The 17,312-nt window shown below is 39.9% G+C and overlaps 1 protein-coding gene across 1 annotated transcript; it reads left to right on the plus strand.

The window, feature by feature from the left end:
- Positions 1-249: 249 nt before the first annotated feature.
- Positions 250-15,739, plus strand: LOC122995252 (pterin-4-alpha-carbinolamine dehydratase 2-like). Its single transcript, XM_044370322.1, has 4 exons — positions 250-462; positions 1,475-1,606; positions 13,713-13,793; positions 15,399-15,739. The coding sequence occupies exons 1-4, from the start codon at positions 349-351 to the stop codon at positions 15,492-15,494; spliced, it is 423 nt and encodes a 140-aa protein (XP_044226257.1). The 5' UTR covers positions 250-348; the 3' UTR covers positions 15,495-15,739.
- Positions 15,740-17,312: the final 1,573 nt, after the last annotated feature.

Genomic DNA, 17,312 nt, shown 5'->3' on the forward strand with positions numbered 1-17,312 from the left:
TGGATTACATATCAAGCAAAGGCTGCAGTGAAGAGGAAACTCACCCTTAATTTACTTGTTTATCCACATTTTATACTGCCATAAATATTATAATTCACTTTAAGCACATGGTATTTTCAGTAAGAATACATGCAGTAATACTGCACTGGAAATATAATTGAGTTTTCATTCATTTTATTCTGGTTTGCAGGTTGTTTTATTTACCATATGTCAGACCCCCATAGTAAATATGAGATTTTAATCAGGCAATAAACTGAACAGCCGCGGTAAACTGTGAGAGCATGACCAGCATGAGAGCAGGACACCCAGTAGAGGTGGTAGTCTGGCAATAGGGGAGGAGGACAGCCGATGTCTGGGTTAATGTTTATCCTGAGGCCGAGCAGCTCATGGCCCTGCAGCCGCCTGTTCAGGCTGAGCAGCCTGTTCCTGCCTCCGCTGTCCAGGACCAGCGCGTCTAAAATGGTGAGTGACAGTCGGTGTTTTATCATTAGCACCTATAAACACCTTATGTGTGTATTGCATGCTAGGCTGTAATTATATTGGTGTCAGTGTAATCTCATGAGACAAGCCAAGCATTATAATAACTTGTAGGCATGAGTATAGCAGGTATCGTTAGCTCTACGGGACCAGCGCCGTGGGGTCGTATGGGTAAAAAGCGCACACCAAACTCCAGTAAAAAAGCTATGAATTAAATGTTTACATGCAAACTTGTAAACTTACACACTTCATGGGCAGATTTTGTAAATGTTTTGAGTCGCTACGGAGCCCGTCTTCAAATCGGCATGAATTTTTAAAACTCACCGGACAACATTCACGTGAAATGTTAACTTTATGAATGAATTTGTCTGTTTCTTTCCTGATATTCCGCCAATCTGGGCTGCAGTTTTGGGAGCAGTTTGCGATGTCTTAGAAGTTGTTTATTTCGACTTCAGGTTATTATTTTTAGATTATATTCATGCCGAATTGAAGAGCGAGCTGTAACAAGTCACACCAGTGTCATTTTGCCAATAAATATGCCAATAATAAAAAGATAAAGAATTATTAATGAGGTTTGGTGTTTTTTTTTAAGATGCACAGATGAATAATTCAGGCTCAATAATTAAAAATAGATAGAGTCACCTATGAATATTACAGCATATGAATATAACTTTAATTTCCGTGGCCATTGCCTGATTGGTTCTTAATTAGAGCAGCGTCAGTATTCATTATTGGTGTTAAGCTGCCACCTGGCGGACGCAGCAGTCATAGCACTCAGTTAACGGCTACATTGAAGGTGACATGAATAAATGCAATATAGCATATGTTTTTACCATGGGTAAAAATGTGATATTGTTGAGTAATCTGTTCACATTAATTAAGGCTTATAGTGCACTGCACAGTAGTTGTAGATAAGAAAATAAACTCACAGTAAGTGCTTATTCCAGTGTAGTAAGTGTACACATTCATGAGTTGTGTGTTATGTGTGTGTCTCCAGTCATCAGACTCCCATTGGCTCTCCCCGGCAGACCGGGATCAGCAGGTGATGGAGCTGAGGGCCACAGGCTGGGTGGAGGTGGAGGACCGCGATGCCATTTTCAAAGAGCTTCACTTTAAAACCTTTAATCAGGTGTGTGTGTTTATTTATGTTAATGAACTCCTGACCAGGTTAGACCTTTTGAGTTAAAGACATTTTTTTGCAAAAGTCAGGTGTTTTTTTTATTTCTTTCAGGTTAGTGTTGGGTTCAGACTTGTGTTTCTAATCTGAGTTACCATGGAAACTTTTCACCACTCGTTCTCTCTTTAATTGCCACTGTAAAAAAATTAAAGAAACAGACACCAAGAAATCCGTCTTAAACAGTTTGAGTGAATAAAACAATTTTGTTCCTCAAATTATTGAGACTCAGAGACGGCTTCTATCCACTAGCCATCAGACGGTTGAACTTTGGGACTTTGTGAACATACATAAGACACACATAGTCTCTCTTCCTCTTTCTTTCTCTTCCTCTCTCTCTCGTCCCCACTACACAATATTTATATTTTCATCAGAAGTACTTATCGCCCATCACTTATGTGCAATACACTTATTTATCTATTTACCATGTATGTGCAATATAATGTATATTTGTATATTTTTGTATATTTTTCTCTCATTTTATTATATTTATCCCTCATTTTATTATATACTCTTATTGGAACTAGAGCTCAAAAAGGCCAAATTTCACTGCCTTCAGTGTTGCCATCTGCTGTGTTGCTGTGCATGTGACAATCTGAATCTCTCATAACTTACTACTGAGATGATAATATCAGACAAAATAATGTATGAATCACGTCAGGCATCACTATCCAGATGGTTAGAGTGAGTATATTGTTTTTTCATTATATTTCCGTGGCAGTTTCAGTCTTTGTTGTTTTTTATTCCAGACGGCCGGTAGACTTTATAATCAGATTTTTCGAAACGGTGTAAATCTGTCTGCCTCTGCGTTCTGCTGTGGTCTTCAGGGGGCTGTTGTACGCTGGCTGGAGGTTTGATGGGGATCAGGACGCAGACCGCCAAACACACAGCCAGCTCTCCAACCGGAAACACATAAATTCATCTGTGTTTATGTACTGATTGGTTGCAGGTGTAGCGGGGGGCAGGTTCCTCCTCTGCTTTTCTGTGGTTTTATTTGGTTCCTGGTTTGTTTTATGTTCCTACCTGCAAAGGGAAGCACTGATGACAGTTGAAAAGTTGTTGTTTATGAGAGATGGCATCATTCCTACATTGTCTGTGTGTGTCATTGATCAACTGGGTGTGTATGGGCCTCTAACTAAGACAGAGCGTAACCAGGCACTGCATAGGAAAAATTGTGGAGAGTAGGGATAAAAGCAGTAATAAGTTGTGTTACTGCTTGTGAAGCTTCATGTTGTTATGAGACATATAAGTAATTTTTTTTAAATTTAAAGTATTACTTATTTAAAGCATTCAAAGAACCAAATTAGTATGGCTATTATAATCCCTTTCTTTGAGGAGTATGAATATTTGCTACAATGAATGAATGACTGTTTCAACAACTGAAGTAGCCTATCCTGCATTGGATTACATGGCGTAGATTAATTACACATATAAATACAAATTCCAGCTGTTGACTTTCATGTTTCAAAGAAAAACAAATAATAGGTAGTTATATAACAAATATATAAGGTATATAACATATTATTCAATTATGCTCATAAACAACACAAAAGAATAAAAAATGTCATTTATACGGAAAAGTGAATAGGGAGATATAATACGAAAGCTATCTATACACATTTATTGTTTGTGTCCATGTGTTGATCAGATAATCTGAAAAAATTATCTGGAAAAAAAGCCTATTTTACAATCTTTTCATTATTTCAACAAATAGTAATCTCAATATTTTTTCATTCAGCTGAATAACTTGTTTTTCAGAACTCAATACAAAAATCATCTATTTTTTCCATTTTACAAAACATGCCAGACTTGTCACTGCATCTGTGTTTTAACTAGCAGCTGAACCAGAACTTCGCCCAAATAAAATACAGTCTAAAATGAACTAAAGTCAAGTTTTATTTGTTTAGCGGCTACACAAATAAAACTTGACTTTAGTTTTAGCCCAATATCACAAAATTGCCTCAAGGGGCTTTACAATCTGAAATGTAATACAACATCCTCTATGCTTAGACTCGATTTGGTTAAGGAAAATTACAGGAATACAACATGTAAAAACACTGTAACAGAATTATAGATGGGTTGATAATGTATATGAAGAATCTGATTACGAGGACGTCAAGCAACTTCCAGGTGCTGCCAAACACATAGGACCTGAGCCACACGACCTCCATCACCATTAAAAAAAACGTATGAGTTATATCAGGAAATATTTAATCAAACAATAAGAAAACAAGACCAATTTCAATACTTGACCGTTTTTGATACTTGATTTTACAGACATGTTTTGGTCAAAACTTTGGAAACAATTCTTTACATGACATTCTGCACTTACTAGCTTTATCTTGAGCTTTTGACTTTATCCCATGGTCTTCCTCAGTGAATGGAACTTGCTCAGGTGTCATCGTGACCCAAGAACGTAACATTGTGAGTTGTGATCTCCCCTCAATATATGACCACTCATTAGGTCATGGGACACAATCAAAAGCTCCGGGAAAAGCTAGTAAGTGAACCTTGAGATGAAAATATTTTATCACAGATATGTGTTCCCACCGATATATATTTGTAGTATGTTTCTGTTGTGAAAAGGATTTTTCTGAGTACATAGGCCCGCCTCAAGTAGTACTACAAACACCACAAAGTGTTTAATTTGACATGCTTGTTGTGCCAGACGGGTGGGGTTTATCACATCAGGATAAGTCAGATGGTATCAGAAAACAATTATTTACAGCTTCTCAACAAAATCACACTTATTGTTTCCTATGTGGTAATTCATAGCAGTTCTGGCTCTTCTGATGGTAAAAGAAACATAGAAAAACAAGTTAGATTTAGATGTTTTTTTGCTACAGCACTTTGCTTTAGCTCTGTATTGCATGAGGTAAACTGCAGCATCTCAAGGCCACTTAGCGGACTTCCTCTAATCCTGTCGTTAGTTGTTTTAGCCCCTAAAATAGTCTGTTTTTACACTTCCTCGCGTTTGAAGTCGGGGGGTGAGCGCTGACCTCCCCCATCTGCTCCTCCTGGCTCTAAAGCCTCTCCTCTTACCCCGACATGTCAGGCCGCATTACCCTGAGACACGCCAGGCGGCCAGTTGGCAGCAATTGGGGTTTCGATCAGAATGATTTCTTTCACAAACAATCAAATTGGTTAAAATGTTTCATCTGGTTCACAAACCACTAACAACCCCATCATTCCTTCTGGTAGATGGGCTTTGCTTTCTTTCTTTTTTTTTTTTTTCTTCGTCATTGCCACCCTCCCTTCCCCTTTCCCATCTCCGTCTGTCTGTCTTTGTCTCTCATTCTCAGTTTGTGCCCCATATTGGGGAATGAGCTCACGTTGTTCCAATTTTACATGTTGGCAACTCTTTCTGTCTGTCTCTCTGTCCTTCTTTTTCTCTTTTTATTCTCTCTCCAGTCACCCCCCAATGCTCTGGTGCATTTTCACAAATTCTCTAGCTCATTTTTCATGGCTGTTCTTAAAGGGCTTTTACTGGCGGGGAATGGAGATGAGGAGCGACATGCTGGCTGATTTCCATTCGCCACTTATCTCCGAGTGATGGGCTTGAGGAAATCAGATCCCCTAGAGTTTATAATGAGAATAACAAATCCCCTCTCTTGTGAGTTGAAACACTTCCCCTTGTGGTCTCTAGGGGGCGGCAGAGCTGCACCCAAGACTGCAAATCTACAGTGGTAGTCTGTTGAAGTGGAGCTGAATACATGAAGTACAGAGCTGCAAATGAACTAAAAAAGACAGCTGGACTTGCTTTTTTTTTTTAGTTTATTTTTCTTTGATTACGGCAAGTGGAAAGTGTTATGATGCTGTTGTAACCGCCTTAGTAATTTATCTGCGGCATGTGGGTATACAGTGCACTGTTAGTGGCAGTAGTCTGAAAAGTAACTGAGTTATTTTCCTCGTCAAGTCCGGTAGTATCTAATCGGGTTTGAGAGGTGAAATCCTCTTTCTGGAGTTGCTTTGGTCAGTGAGAATCCCTGCAATCATACGTTGAAACATCTGTCTGTGTGTGTGTGTTTTTAATACTGTACATTTTGGTTGGAATTGTGCATGTTTTTAAGTTGTATTCTGATATTGTTTACGCATTGAGCTTTATGTTATGAATGTTTACAGATGACCATCTGCTTTACATTTCTGTGGATGAAGTGGAAACATTCATGTGACACAACTGAAATGGGTAGCCTTAAGATGCAGTTTGTATAGGAGAGGTGAGCTGTGCATGCTCAACTGTTGCTTTAAGTTAGATGAGGTTGACAATGACGGCATTCCATAGTTCCCCACAAATATTCAGTCATCGTACAGTGATGGGAAAAAATCACTCAAAGGCTGCATTTGGGATGGAAAAATGGCTGATTATTATATCGAATGTCTCTTGCAAAGTGAACTAATCCTTCCTTAAAGGTGCAGTGTGTAGAGTTTAGCGGCATCTAGTAGAGCGGACTTGTCAGAAATGGAATATAACGTTCATAAGTATGTTTTAATTAGTGTATAATCACCTGAAAATAAGAATCGCTATGTTTTCATTGCTTTAGAATGAGCCCTTTATATCTACGTAGATAGTGGATTACCTTTCATAGAAGCCGCCATGTTGCACTACCATGTTTCTACAGAAGCCCAGAATGGACAAACCAATCACTAGCTCTAGAAAGGGGTTTTCGCGTTTTTTGCGAGTTTCGCTGCCACCGTACGTTCTCCTACACGCTTGGAAGGGGACGGGGAGGGGAGGGGTATTCAGTCGGTTGCAATCTGCAAACTCACCACTGGATTCCACTAAATCCTACACACTGGTTCTTTAACTCAGCAAGGGAAACTTTTTACCAGGTAAATCTCTGCGTGCAAAGTGCGAAATTGTTTTTTATCGCTTAACCAGCCAAACATTAATTTTCCAGACATTCAAAGAAGATTTTTAGTGATATTTTTAGTGGACTGTTTTTTTCTCAGACAAAGCAACTAATATGAAGACATCACCTTGGATTATGTGAAATTATGAAGGTTTTTCACTATTTTCCAACATTTTATAGACTCAATGATGGATTGATTAATGAACAGATTATTAGGATACTTAGGAGATTACCTAGTTAATTTAGCTGAGATACGACTATCTAGAGAGGATGAGTTTAAATGTTTCAATAGTTAAACCTCGTCTCCAACGGTACAGCTACAATGACTAAAGAGCCAAAATAAGCAAAGTTGAAATTTTTGACTGTTTCCGCTAACATAAATCTGAAATGTTGGCATCATCCACCAAAAATAAGATATTAAACAGCGTTTACTTGCAAATTAGCATTGATGGAATACATTTTGAGTGAAAGGATTGACAAAATTCATGGTTTGATATGCTGCTGTACTAAACAACATTATGCAAGATATTCTTATACTCTTTAAATTCATTCATTCACTCTGTGGTGTCTGCTCACTGGGTTGTAGAATTGTTGAATTGTTGAAATTCAGTTTGGATGGATTAGCAACCGGACCTTTTAAATATTTAATAGACAGCGAGGTGTGTAATGTGGCCACATTAAATCTCACAATGAGCATACACATCACAGACTGATGCCAAGAGGCAGTAAAACTCCACAAAGCTTCTTTAGAAACATTTCTGAGGTCATGATAGAAAGTTATTCTATGTTGAAATGTTTGCTGGAAAAAAACGCAACATTTACATTATCATATTTGTGCTCAAAATAATGTGACAAAAACAAAAAAGAATATGACACATACGGGACAAACAACACACCAAAGTTGCGGTTCACCGCAGACAAGAAGCACCGGAAAAAGTTGGCGTGTCCACACAGCCTCTGGACTTAAGTTCCAATTTTGAGACGGAGGCAGCTGCTGTGATTTCTGAGGAGAGCGCCGCTGTGTTCAGACAGCTCTCTCTGCTCCCTCCGCTACGTTCTCGGAGGCTTGATCCCCCTTTTTATATTCAGTCAGGGGCTCCCTCTCCACCAAATCTCCCTCAAGCCTCTGCCTCTCGTTATGGGCCTTGCTCTGCTTGTGTTGAATAAGTTGTCCTACAACTAAAACTGAGCCCCTGGGTAAACCAAACTCTGAGCCATCCCCCTCCTGACACGCGCACACACACACATACACACACACACAGTCGTGTCTCCATCACTTTAGAGGACATTACATTGACTTACATTAATTTCCTGGAGACTTATCCTAACCTTAACCATAACCACCACATGCCTAACCCTAACCTTAACATAACCGTAAACTAACCTTAACTTTAAACCAACCTACCACTTACTTACAACCTACCCTAAACTTAATGATTTAGTTTAAGAGGAGTTGCTTTTTGCCCCCATTAGGGAGGTGATTCCCCACAACATGACTGTGTAAACAGATTTATGTCATTTATGTCGGATTATTTCACTAGTAGAAATAATCAGCTCTAACTCAATTAATTATTCAATTGAAATTTTTTGTATTTTGTATTTTAGTTTCTCAAGTATGGAATGGATGTGGTTGTCAGTCTTCTTGTTTTCAAAGAGCTGTTAACCCTCAAGTCAGTGGACAGTTTGGTCCCGCAAATAAACAGTTTCAGACGTTTTTCTGGCAAAAACACAGAAACCTTGTAATTTTATGGCATGAAAATATTCAGAATGTTCAAAAGCCATTTACGGCAATAATGGCAGCAAAAAAAAAAAATGTCCTAAATTTCAGTCTGTCAGCCTCAAAAAGTCATCTAAACCCAGTATGTACACACACGTATACATACTCACCCTACACAAGCGCTCATGCCATATCCCTTATTCAGAGCGAGAGGCTGGTAATCGGCTCAGCGGTGTTCAGTTCCCACCTCCGTCTCTAAAATGGAACTTTCCCTGGGAACTGGAGGTGTCCTGCATTCATCTCATCTTGTGAAAATGGCTGGAGGGAAGCCGCTAGGTGTGGCACCCAAGCGTAGGTGGTTAGATAATCTGGCTATCAGTCCTTAGGTAAACTAAGATGGCCCTGACGTCTGCTGTCTTTTGACGAGCCCAATGTCCTTTTAAGCCCTTGCTGGTAACCCTGCAGTTAATGAGGGGTTTGCATAAGTTGGCCTTAACGCCAACATGACACTCTTTATATAAATAGGAGCTGACATGTGTGAACATTTCCTACACAGGATATTAGTCACTTAATGAGTATTCACAGCATGGCGGTGTGCATCACCTTTGTCAGAGTATCAAATTGAAGCTCCTCTATGTGTTTCACAACTTCAAGAACGTTAATTTGAGAAGATTAATACCGCTAAGTTACATATGCCCAGCAGAGCTCTCTCTTCTTCATGAAAGAACTTCAACGCTTGGCAGCTCGCTTCATAATTATTCGATATTTTGCTTTAAGTTACATGTCAACTTAGCGGGCAGCCTTGTCCAGCCAGCTGGAAGCTTCTGAGTAGCTGTTTGAGGAAAGAAGAGAAATGAGACATAAGAGGTGTGGTCATCATCATCATCATCATCATCACCGCCACCACCACTGTACAATTCACAGTGTTCTTGCCTTTCACTGCGGAGGAGCGCCGGTTTTCCAGGAGGCTGACGCTGATGCGGGTGATGATGGGGCTCGCAGGGTAATCATCGGGTAGTCATGGTGGTGTGTAATGGAGGAGAGCGGCTGCGGAAACAAGAATGCTTGTCTTCATGTGTGTGTCGGCACATACTTGTGTGTACGCTGAGAAGGTTCGCATATGTGCATTCGTACATGCATCAGTGTGCTTGTGTGTCTGTCAGAGGCTAGCAAGAGTAGGCGCAATCTGCATGCACTTAGTCCTGGCAAGGCAGAGCAGGCGTTTCTAAGCCCCTGGACCGCGCAGCGGTGGAAAACCGATCTGTAAATAACAGACACATGTGTTTGAAACTGAGTCCTGTATTCCAGCCCTCGGCCGCAATGAGAGAGAGAACACCACTCTGCTCCGACGTCAAATTGTCTCATCCAGTGTTGTATGACAATCATGCTGTAATAGCACCAAAATGGCTCCTCAAAAGCGGGTGCGAGAGGAAAAGGGCATAGCGGGGGTCTGCTGTCGGGTGTTTCTGATTATTTGAGATGGGGGCCTGCATAATGTCATGTCAAATTATCTGACTCTGACAGCTACAGCTTGTTGGGCCAGTTGGAGAGAGTGGCTGGCTGGCTGGCTGGCTGGAAGGATGGAAGGATGGATAGCCGACTGGCTGGCTGACCTGTTGGCTCTAGAAGTGTGGCCCGTACAATACAAATGGGGTAAACAAAGCACTTTGAGAGGGAGAGTCCTTGACCTCTGTTGACATAAGACCTCAGCTGGGAGTTGAGGGTTGGTTTTATTTTCTTGTTGGGCCCAAGTGGAGGGCGTTGAGATGACCTACGGGTGACAGACAGGCGTAGCACCAACACTTTGCCAGTATTGTGCCTTGCTACTCTCCTTACTGCCCCCGAGGGACCACCACCTGTGAGAGAAAGGGTGATGTAGGACATGATTTTTCAGGCCTTTTCAGGATTTCAGGTTTTTTAGACATTCAACTCCAATTTATTTGTAGTGAGAGATTACTGCTTTTCTTGCCTTTTTCTCTCCTCATTTTTGTCCTCCTTTTCTCAGGTTTCATGTTGCAAACAGGCTGAACTTGTCATCTTCTGTTTCACATTCCGCTCTCCACCAAATTGAATTTTGCTCTGTGGTTCGTTTTGCACATCAATGAGGTCTGAACGGGGACATGTAATTTTTTGGGAAGTGTGACACTTTGCTCGATAAAAGCAGCGCGGCCCGTGTTATTGTTCAGCACTTTGAAGTTTGGATAATGAGCCTAAGCTCTGGTGGGAGTTGGTTCACTGTCAATTCAGTTGATTCAAAATGCAAATAAAAAACACACTTATTTGGATACTAATGCAGCATTTGTTCTTAATCACTGGCGAGCTTCACTATGGCTGGCTTTGGAAGAAAAATATACTTCTTGAATTAAAACTGAACTGAAGTGACCAATTTTTGGTCCCGACTCGGAAGTTTTCTGCCAACTTCGGATATCAATGGAAGTGTATCATACAGATGCAACTGCAGATGTTTGCAGTTGCATGCCTGTTGCGATGTCAGTGAACCCACAACTGTGTTACTCTGATAATGTTACTTTGGAGTGGTGTGACCCATTTGGCAACCATGCAGTGCTCAAAGTGATCCTCCCTGTATTAAAAGGGGAAATATACCCATGAGTCACATATGCTGATCAAGGCCAGGATGCTGAAAAAGGTTTCGTCTCTGGCGAAAATAAAGTGATTCACATAAAATGCAGCCCTATTTTCTTACAGTTGTGTAGCCCGGCCATATTCAGCATTTGGACCTATCAAATAATGACATAGGCATTATGTAGAGCCAGACTAATTAATTTTTAGAGACAGAGAATTGGGACCGAGATCTGTACTGTGTATCTGTGATAAGCCAATATCGGCTAATAATATCAGTTTTCATGTGGACACACTAACTGTTTGCACCAGAGATTCAACATTAACATTTTGAGCAAAAAAAATTAAAAAAAAGAAAAAAAAGAAAATGTAAAAATGCATCACAAAGTGTGGACAGAAAAGTCGTGGATGAGATCGGGAGTGTCTTAAAATGCCGAGGGGTGAGTTTTTGTTCCATAACAGAATCCAGGCAGGGAAGTGAGTTTTAGAAAGTACATGGTGTTTTGAAATGGGACAATGTGCAGGAACCCACACAGAATCCTTTTACCTGTCAATCAATGTTCCCCAGCAGCAGATTAGCCTGAGAGGGAGAGAGAGACAGAGAGAGAGAGAGAGAGAGAGAGAGAGAGAGAGGGAGAGAGAGAGGACATGTTCGAACAACACCTGACATGACAGGCTGCTTAACCATCTCCATTAGAGCCAATGAGAAGTGAGAAAAAGCAGACCGCCTCGGACTCCAAATTAGTGCCAGTGGGGTCAAGTTGCAGGAATATGTCAATTACTTAAATTGATCAGGAGACGGTTTTCTTGATAACCAATTTGATCAAGCTGCTGATCGAGTTACATGCGCCGCGCTGCACGAGCACTGAACAGGACGTCTCAGAAATTGGTTACAATGCACTAAAAAGGATAAACGCAATTTCCTCTGCGAGAGTAATTCTGTTTCGTCATGTCAGGTGGTGGACAGGGCCGAAGCCATGGCCTGTAAACAATGGCGTTTCAGTTGATTTAATTAGGCAGGGAGGAAGTATTTAGGGGCTTAATTGAGATTGCAGTGGGAAATTGCTCTGAAATAGGTCTACCTGATTTTTTTTCCCGTCTTTTCACAGTGGGTTGACGAGGGATTTCACTCTCCTCTTTGTAGATAATTAGAATAACCATAATCACTCCCTGGATGGCCTGTGATTGGAGAGAGCCACATGCCAAACCCGAAATATGAAGAGTGTGTATGTTTTTGAGTGCGCCCATGCATTGGTTCTTACGTGGGTGTGGAAGTATGCACACATGCCTTCATGAGGGTTTTCTGCATACACAGAGATGCTGACTTGTGCTTCTCCGCGCCTCAGATGGCAGCATTGCTCTTTGTGCTGTGGGCGTCTGCCACTACATATTTTACTTTTTTTAGACCTTGTTAGCAAAAGTTGAATAAGTGCTTCGACACCTTTTTGGGGTCCAGTGACATTTGTTATGAACGTATATTTTAATTTTCTAAGATCCAGAATTTCTTTAAGGAAAATTTTGTCAAATCAAATTAAATGTTTTCATTTAGTAGTTTCACTAAATTACTATGTTTATTGTAAGCTTCTTTTTTTATGAAGTGCATTTTTACCATCAATTATCTGGGGGCCACTTGCCAGGTTGTTGTCTCTTAGAGGGGCTGCTTGGACACATCGCCGACAAAACACCCTCCAGTGTTATTATGTTTCTTAAATAATAAATTTCAAATCCTATATACACTCAGCAGCTAAGCAATTCATCTTTCCCACTCCTTTCCTCTCCTCTCCTCTCCAGCATACTGCTCGACATGTTTAGTAGAGCAACGGTACTTTAAATTGGACTCTTGGAGAACAGCAGCTTTCCCGTTGCAGCTAAGATTTTTAAATTCTGGCATTAAACTATATATACACAATATAACCTGTTGTCTACCTCTCTTGAATCTGTCTGTGCTCCAGCCCAATCTTTCTTTTCAGGTTTACAAATGTATTTTTTTAGTGTCAAGTGCACTGTGGTAAATCAGAATGTATTTGGTCATAGCTTAAATGTTTATGTTGACAAGTTGTACAGCTTGCTAAACGTTAAATGTGAAATAAAGTAGGACTGCAACTAACAATTATTTTCAATACTCATTAATCTGCCGATTAATTATTGTTGTCTAAAAAATAATGGAAATGCCGGTTTCCCAGAGTCAAAAGTGATGTCTTTTGTCCGATTTAACAAGCCTAAACTCAAAAATATTCAGTTTACTGTAATGTTTGACAAATAAAAGCATTAAATCATCACATTTGAGAAGTTGAAACCAGCTAATTTTTAGCATATTTGCTTACAAAATGGTTAGGCAATTATCAAAATAGTTTCTGATTAATTTTCCTTTAAGCCAGTAATCGATTCATTGACTAATTGTTGCAGTTTTAAAATAGTCAACTTTGCTTCAATTTTGCAGCCAAAAACTGAAGAAATAAATTAATGTGTGTGCCGAATACAACAATAAATCATAATCATGTGGTTGGACTTATGAAATTTGCTTGTTTGTCTCCTGCTCTGGTCCTCTGCAGCTGTAGTTTAAGACCTCTGATGTGTGTAATGTCTGTATTTGTGTATACACTCAGTTGCCAGTTAATTAGGTCCACCTACTGTTCATTAAACTAATGTAGTCTGATACCTTTATGAGGGTTATAATGTTCAGTTTGTGTTGAAACATCTTTACAGAGGTGTTGATTCAATATGATGATTTTTCTAATGACTGTATGATTTGGGGAGCTGTAGTTTGTGATGCTGTTTAACAGTATTATATTGAGAGGTGTTTCTAATATTTTGTCCATCCCGTTTATGTTATTTGGTAATAACTTTGTAGTATTTTATAAGATAAATCCACTTCCTGAATTGATTGATTGTTGATTGTTTCTCCTCCAACCAGGCATTTGGCTTCATGTCACGGGTGGCGCTGCAGGCAGAGAAGTTGAACCATCACCCAGAATGGTTCAATGTTTATAATAAGGTAATAACTTTGTCTACATCACACTTTGTAATAGTGATCGTACAGTCACTTTCAGCGCTGCATTTGCTTAGTATCCATTACAGAAATCACGCTTTGTATAATCAAACTGTTATCACGACTACGTGTTTGACTTACTGCCATGTTTGCAATGCTACGGTTGGTTTATAACAAATTACAGACACCCTGAGATCAATCAACAACGGATAAAGTCAGATTTTTTCATGTCAAACAATCCTCGCCGGTTCTGGAGAGCTCTCCACTCAAAGGTCTGAAACACACTCCGTTAGTCAGAGTGACAAAAAAAACGCAGTAGCTTCACACTGTAATCCCATCGTTTTTCTTGTGAAAAGCTCTGCAAATATCTCTGCCTCCCCTCCACGTAGCCCCCACAACCCCAACACTCACACACACTCTCTCACTCTGCCTCAGAAATAAAGTAGTGGTTGATATGACAAACCCAGTCCCTGAAAATCTCTCAGCATTAGGCTGTAGCCACTGAGTTACTGTGTGGTGGACCGGGCTGCTCTGAGAGGAATGCTGCTCCTAATCCACTCTTTATTAAAGTGGCTGTAGAATGGTGCTACAGGTCTCTGGGCCCCCTCAGCACTTTCCACCAGACACTTACACATAAATCCCACGCTGACTGAGGTTCAGCCTCAACAAAATAGATGCTGTACAGTGAGCTCCTGCTAATATTCTATTAATATTCAATCATGTTCTGTTTTCTTGGCTGTCAATATTAAAATCAGAGTTTATTAACATTTTTACTGCTCTCCAGGGAATAACCTCATTGGTTTAGGCAAATCTCAAAGGTGGAGCCAAAAACTTCCACTCAAATCCTAAATGCAGCCTGCTAGAGGCGGAGTTGGACATGCACTGAACTTATCACAGTTACAGCCAAATAACCAGACAATATCTGTCACTCTTTCTAGATAAAGGCTTAAAGTAATCGTTTGAGTTATTTTGGGAAGACAGATTATTTGCTGTCCTTCCAAGAGTTAGATCAGAAGATCAATATCAAAGTACAGAGCTAGAGTCAGGATGTGGCTAGCCTAGCTTAGCATAAGGACTGGAAACTGGGGGGAAACAGCTAGCCTAGCCTCTGCTCTAAGTTAAAAAGTACACCTACTAACACCTCTAAAGCTCATGAAACAGAAATATAAAATTGGCAACGCACACAGAAGGACCGGGCTGATGGATAAACTGATGTTTGTCAAGAAATAGCTCCAACATAAAAGTTAGCTTTCAGCAAAAATGTAACTAATCAAAGTAAACAAATGAGCCCTTTAATTTACCATAGCAAGACAACATTTCCTTCAGCATCATACAGCAATTTCAACAGCTGATTCTTCAAGTATGCATAAATGTTTTTGCAGTCAGAGGACTAACAGACACCTCTCATCATTATTATACATATACATATTATTATTTCAAGGTTGCAAAACAGCATTAGGTGCAACACTTAAAGGAACACTACAAAAAAAACTGTGTCTGTGTAACATAGACCATAAAAAAAATTTAAACTTGATTCAGCATTAATTATCCTTTGTTCTGGCTGATCTGTGGTTACTTGTGATTGCAAACTATGTTTATGTATCCTCACAGGTCCAGATTACATTGACTACACATGACTGTGGAGGACTGTCAAAACGGGACATCAAAATGGCCAAGTTTATCGACAAAATTGTACTTTCCATGTAATGTTTTTGTCTTTAATCTGAAAGTTTGATTCAGCTTCTCCAGTTTTTCCTAGTTTCCTCACTTTCAGTCACACACTAAAATAAATATTCCTCACGAAAAAAAAAGAAGCATTTTCAGTCTCTATGTTCTGCAGGCCTCTGCGTTTGTCTCGAGTAAAATCTATAAAAAGATATTTTATTTTTGTCTTTTACAGCATATTTTGTATAAGCTGTCTATGAGAATAAAAGTTTGATTTTGTGAAATAATGTATTGTCTGTAATTGATTTACAATGATGTAACTCCGCGCTGACTCCAGAATAAGATGGACTTTCAAAGGCTTTGTAGAAAATCTTGCTCTGCGGTTTAGATTCAGAATTCTTCTACTAACTGATTCTGGCAGATTTAATTTCATCGTGTGTGTCACTGTGGTTTTCACACATGGAATTAGAATAGAGTGTAATTGTTCTGCTGTACTCTGTCCAGCAAGGATCCAGAGAATACTTTTCCCTGTCAGTCCTCCACCAGACCACATGTTCTCCTTTTGGCGCTGGAGAGTGGAGCGAAATGAGTCAGGGGTCAAAGTCAGTAGGAAGGGGGATTTATTTGATTTACGATTTGGTAAGGGATGAGTCAGATAGTGCTGCTGTGTTTTCCTGACTGGATTGCCATCAGGAGAAGATCAGCTAAGAGAAAAGAGTGTAATAAAAGCCAAATCAGTAGGACTGTGTTCATGCTTCCAGTCTATGCTGAAAAAGCTTTTCTCTGTGCTCTGAGTTTTTATCCTGGATTTATCCGAGAAATTGTTCGGCACTATGGTATTGATCTCTCAGCAAGAAAACTAATAACTGTATTTCCCAAAATGTCAAACTGTTCCTTGGACTACGTTGAGCACTACTGGATCATCATTTGTCTCCAGTAGTGTAGTATGTGCTAGGAATAAACAGAAAGTAAGCTGCAGTCTTTTAGATGGTAGGATTGATTTTAAAGTGCTCCTTCCAGGAACCATGGGAAACTCCACAAGCAATAGAGCCTTTGTGGGGCACATCATCAAAGAATTAGTGTCCTGTTAGCATCTTGTAAACGCTAGATATGCCAGGTTATAGACACTCTGCCCCTTAACCTTTTACAGGATTGGGTGGCATAGCCAAGGATGCCTAGCAGTGACTTTTCTAGTTAATGCACAGAGTTGAAAAGGTGGTGAGATTGCATTTTGACAGTCGCTTCGGGGGTGATGGCTTGGGCGTGACGGCATGGATGAGTGGTGCCTCCACTATCAGGGGCAGACTTGCAAGTAAGTAAGTAATTACTGAGAAGCCAAGGTCATCAAAATTACTGCAAATTTCCTAGCTCCTACATGACAGAATTGGGCATTTTGTCATCAATGATTGTTTCAAGGCCAGAAACTTCTACACTCAATTGACCAATGCATTGTGAAAATGTCAAAGTTATTATATTTATGATACAAATATTGCAGCTGCGGGAGAAAAAGAACATCCCATTCCTTCCACATGAGTTGATGCATATTTATTCTGTTTGTCCAAATCAAAACAGGTGTCAGATATGGATATTGGTGGGAAAATCTACACCCATAAGAAGTGATGAATTTAAATTTGGTGTAAAGCATCACAGATTGACTGGGCTGGATGAGTGCATTGTAAGTTGTTCGCTGTCAATGTTTCACTTGATTTCCATTTATTCATGCTTCGTCTCACATGACCTCTCATTTGGGTTGTTCATATTGAAAAGCTGGTGCATAATACTGTATGTGTGTGTTTTTTTGGATGACTGCTGTATCACAGCCCTGTTCAAAACCATGAACTCTGGAGTAATGTTGCCGTT

The sequence above is a fragment of the Thunnus albacares genome, chromosome 13, assembly GCF_914725855.1.
Source record: "Thunnus albacares chromosome 13, fThuAlb1.1, whole genome shotgun sequence".
NCBI classification, from domain to species: domain Eukaryota; kingdom Metazoa; phylum Chordata; class Actinopteri; order Scombriformes; family Scombridae; genus Thunnus; species Thunnus albacares.

Excerpts from the sequence above, each read along its gene's own strand:
- LOC122995252 (XM_044370322.1), top strand. The coding sequence starts at position 349 with ATGTCTGGGTTAATGTTTATCCTGAGGCCGAGCAGCTCATGGCCCTGC. Across the intron at positions 1,607-13,712 it reads ACTTTAAAACCTTTAATCAG|GCATTTGGCTTCATGTCACG; the intron begins GTGTGTGTGTTT and ends TCCTCCAACCAG. Across the intron at positions 13,794-15,398 it reads GGTTCAATGTTTATAATAAG|GTCCAGATTACATTGACTAC; the intron begins GTAATAACTTTG and ends GTATCCTCACAG.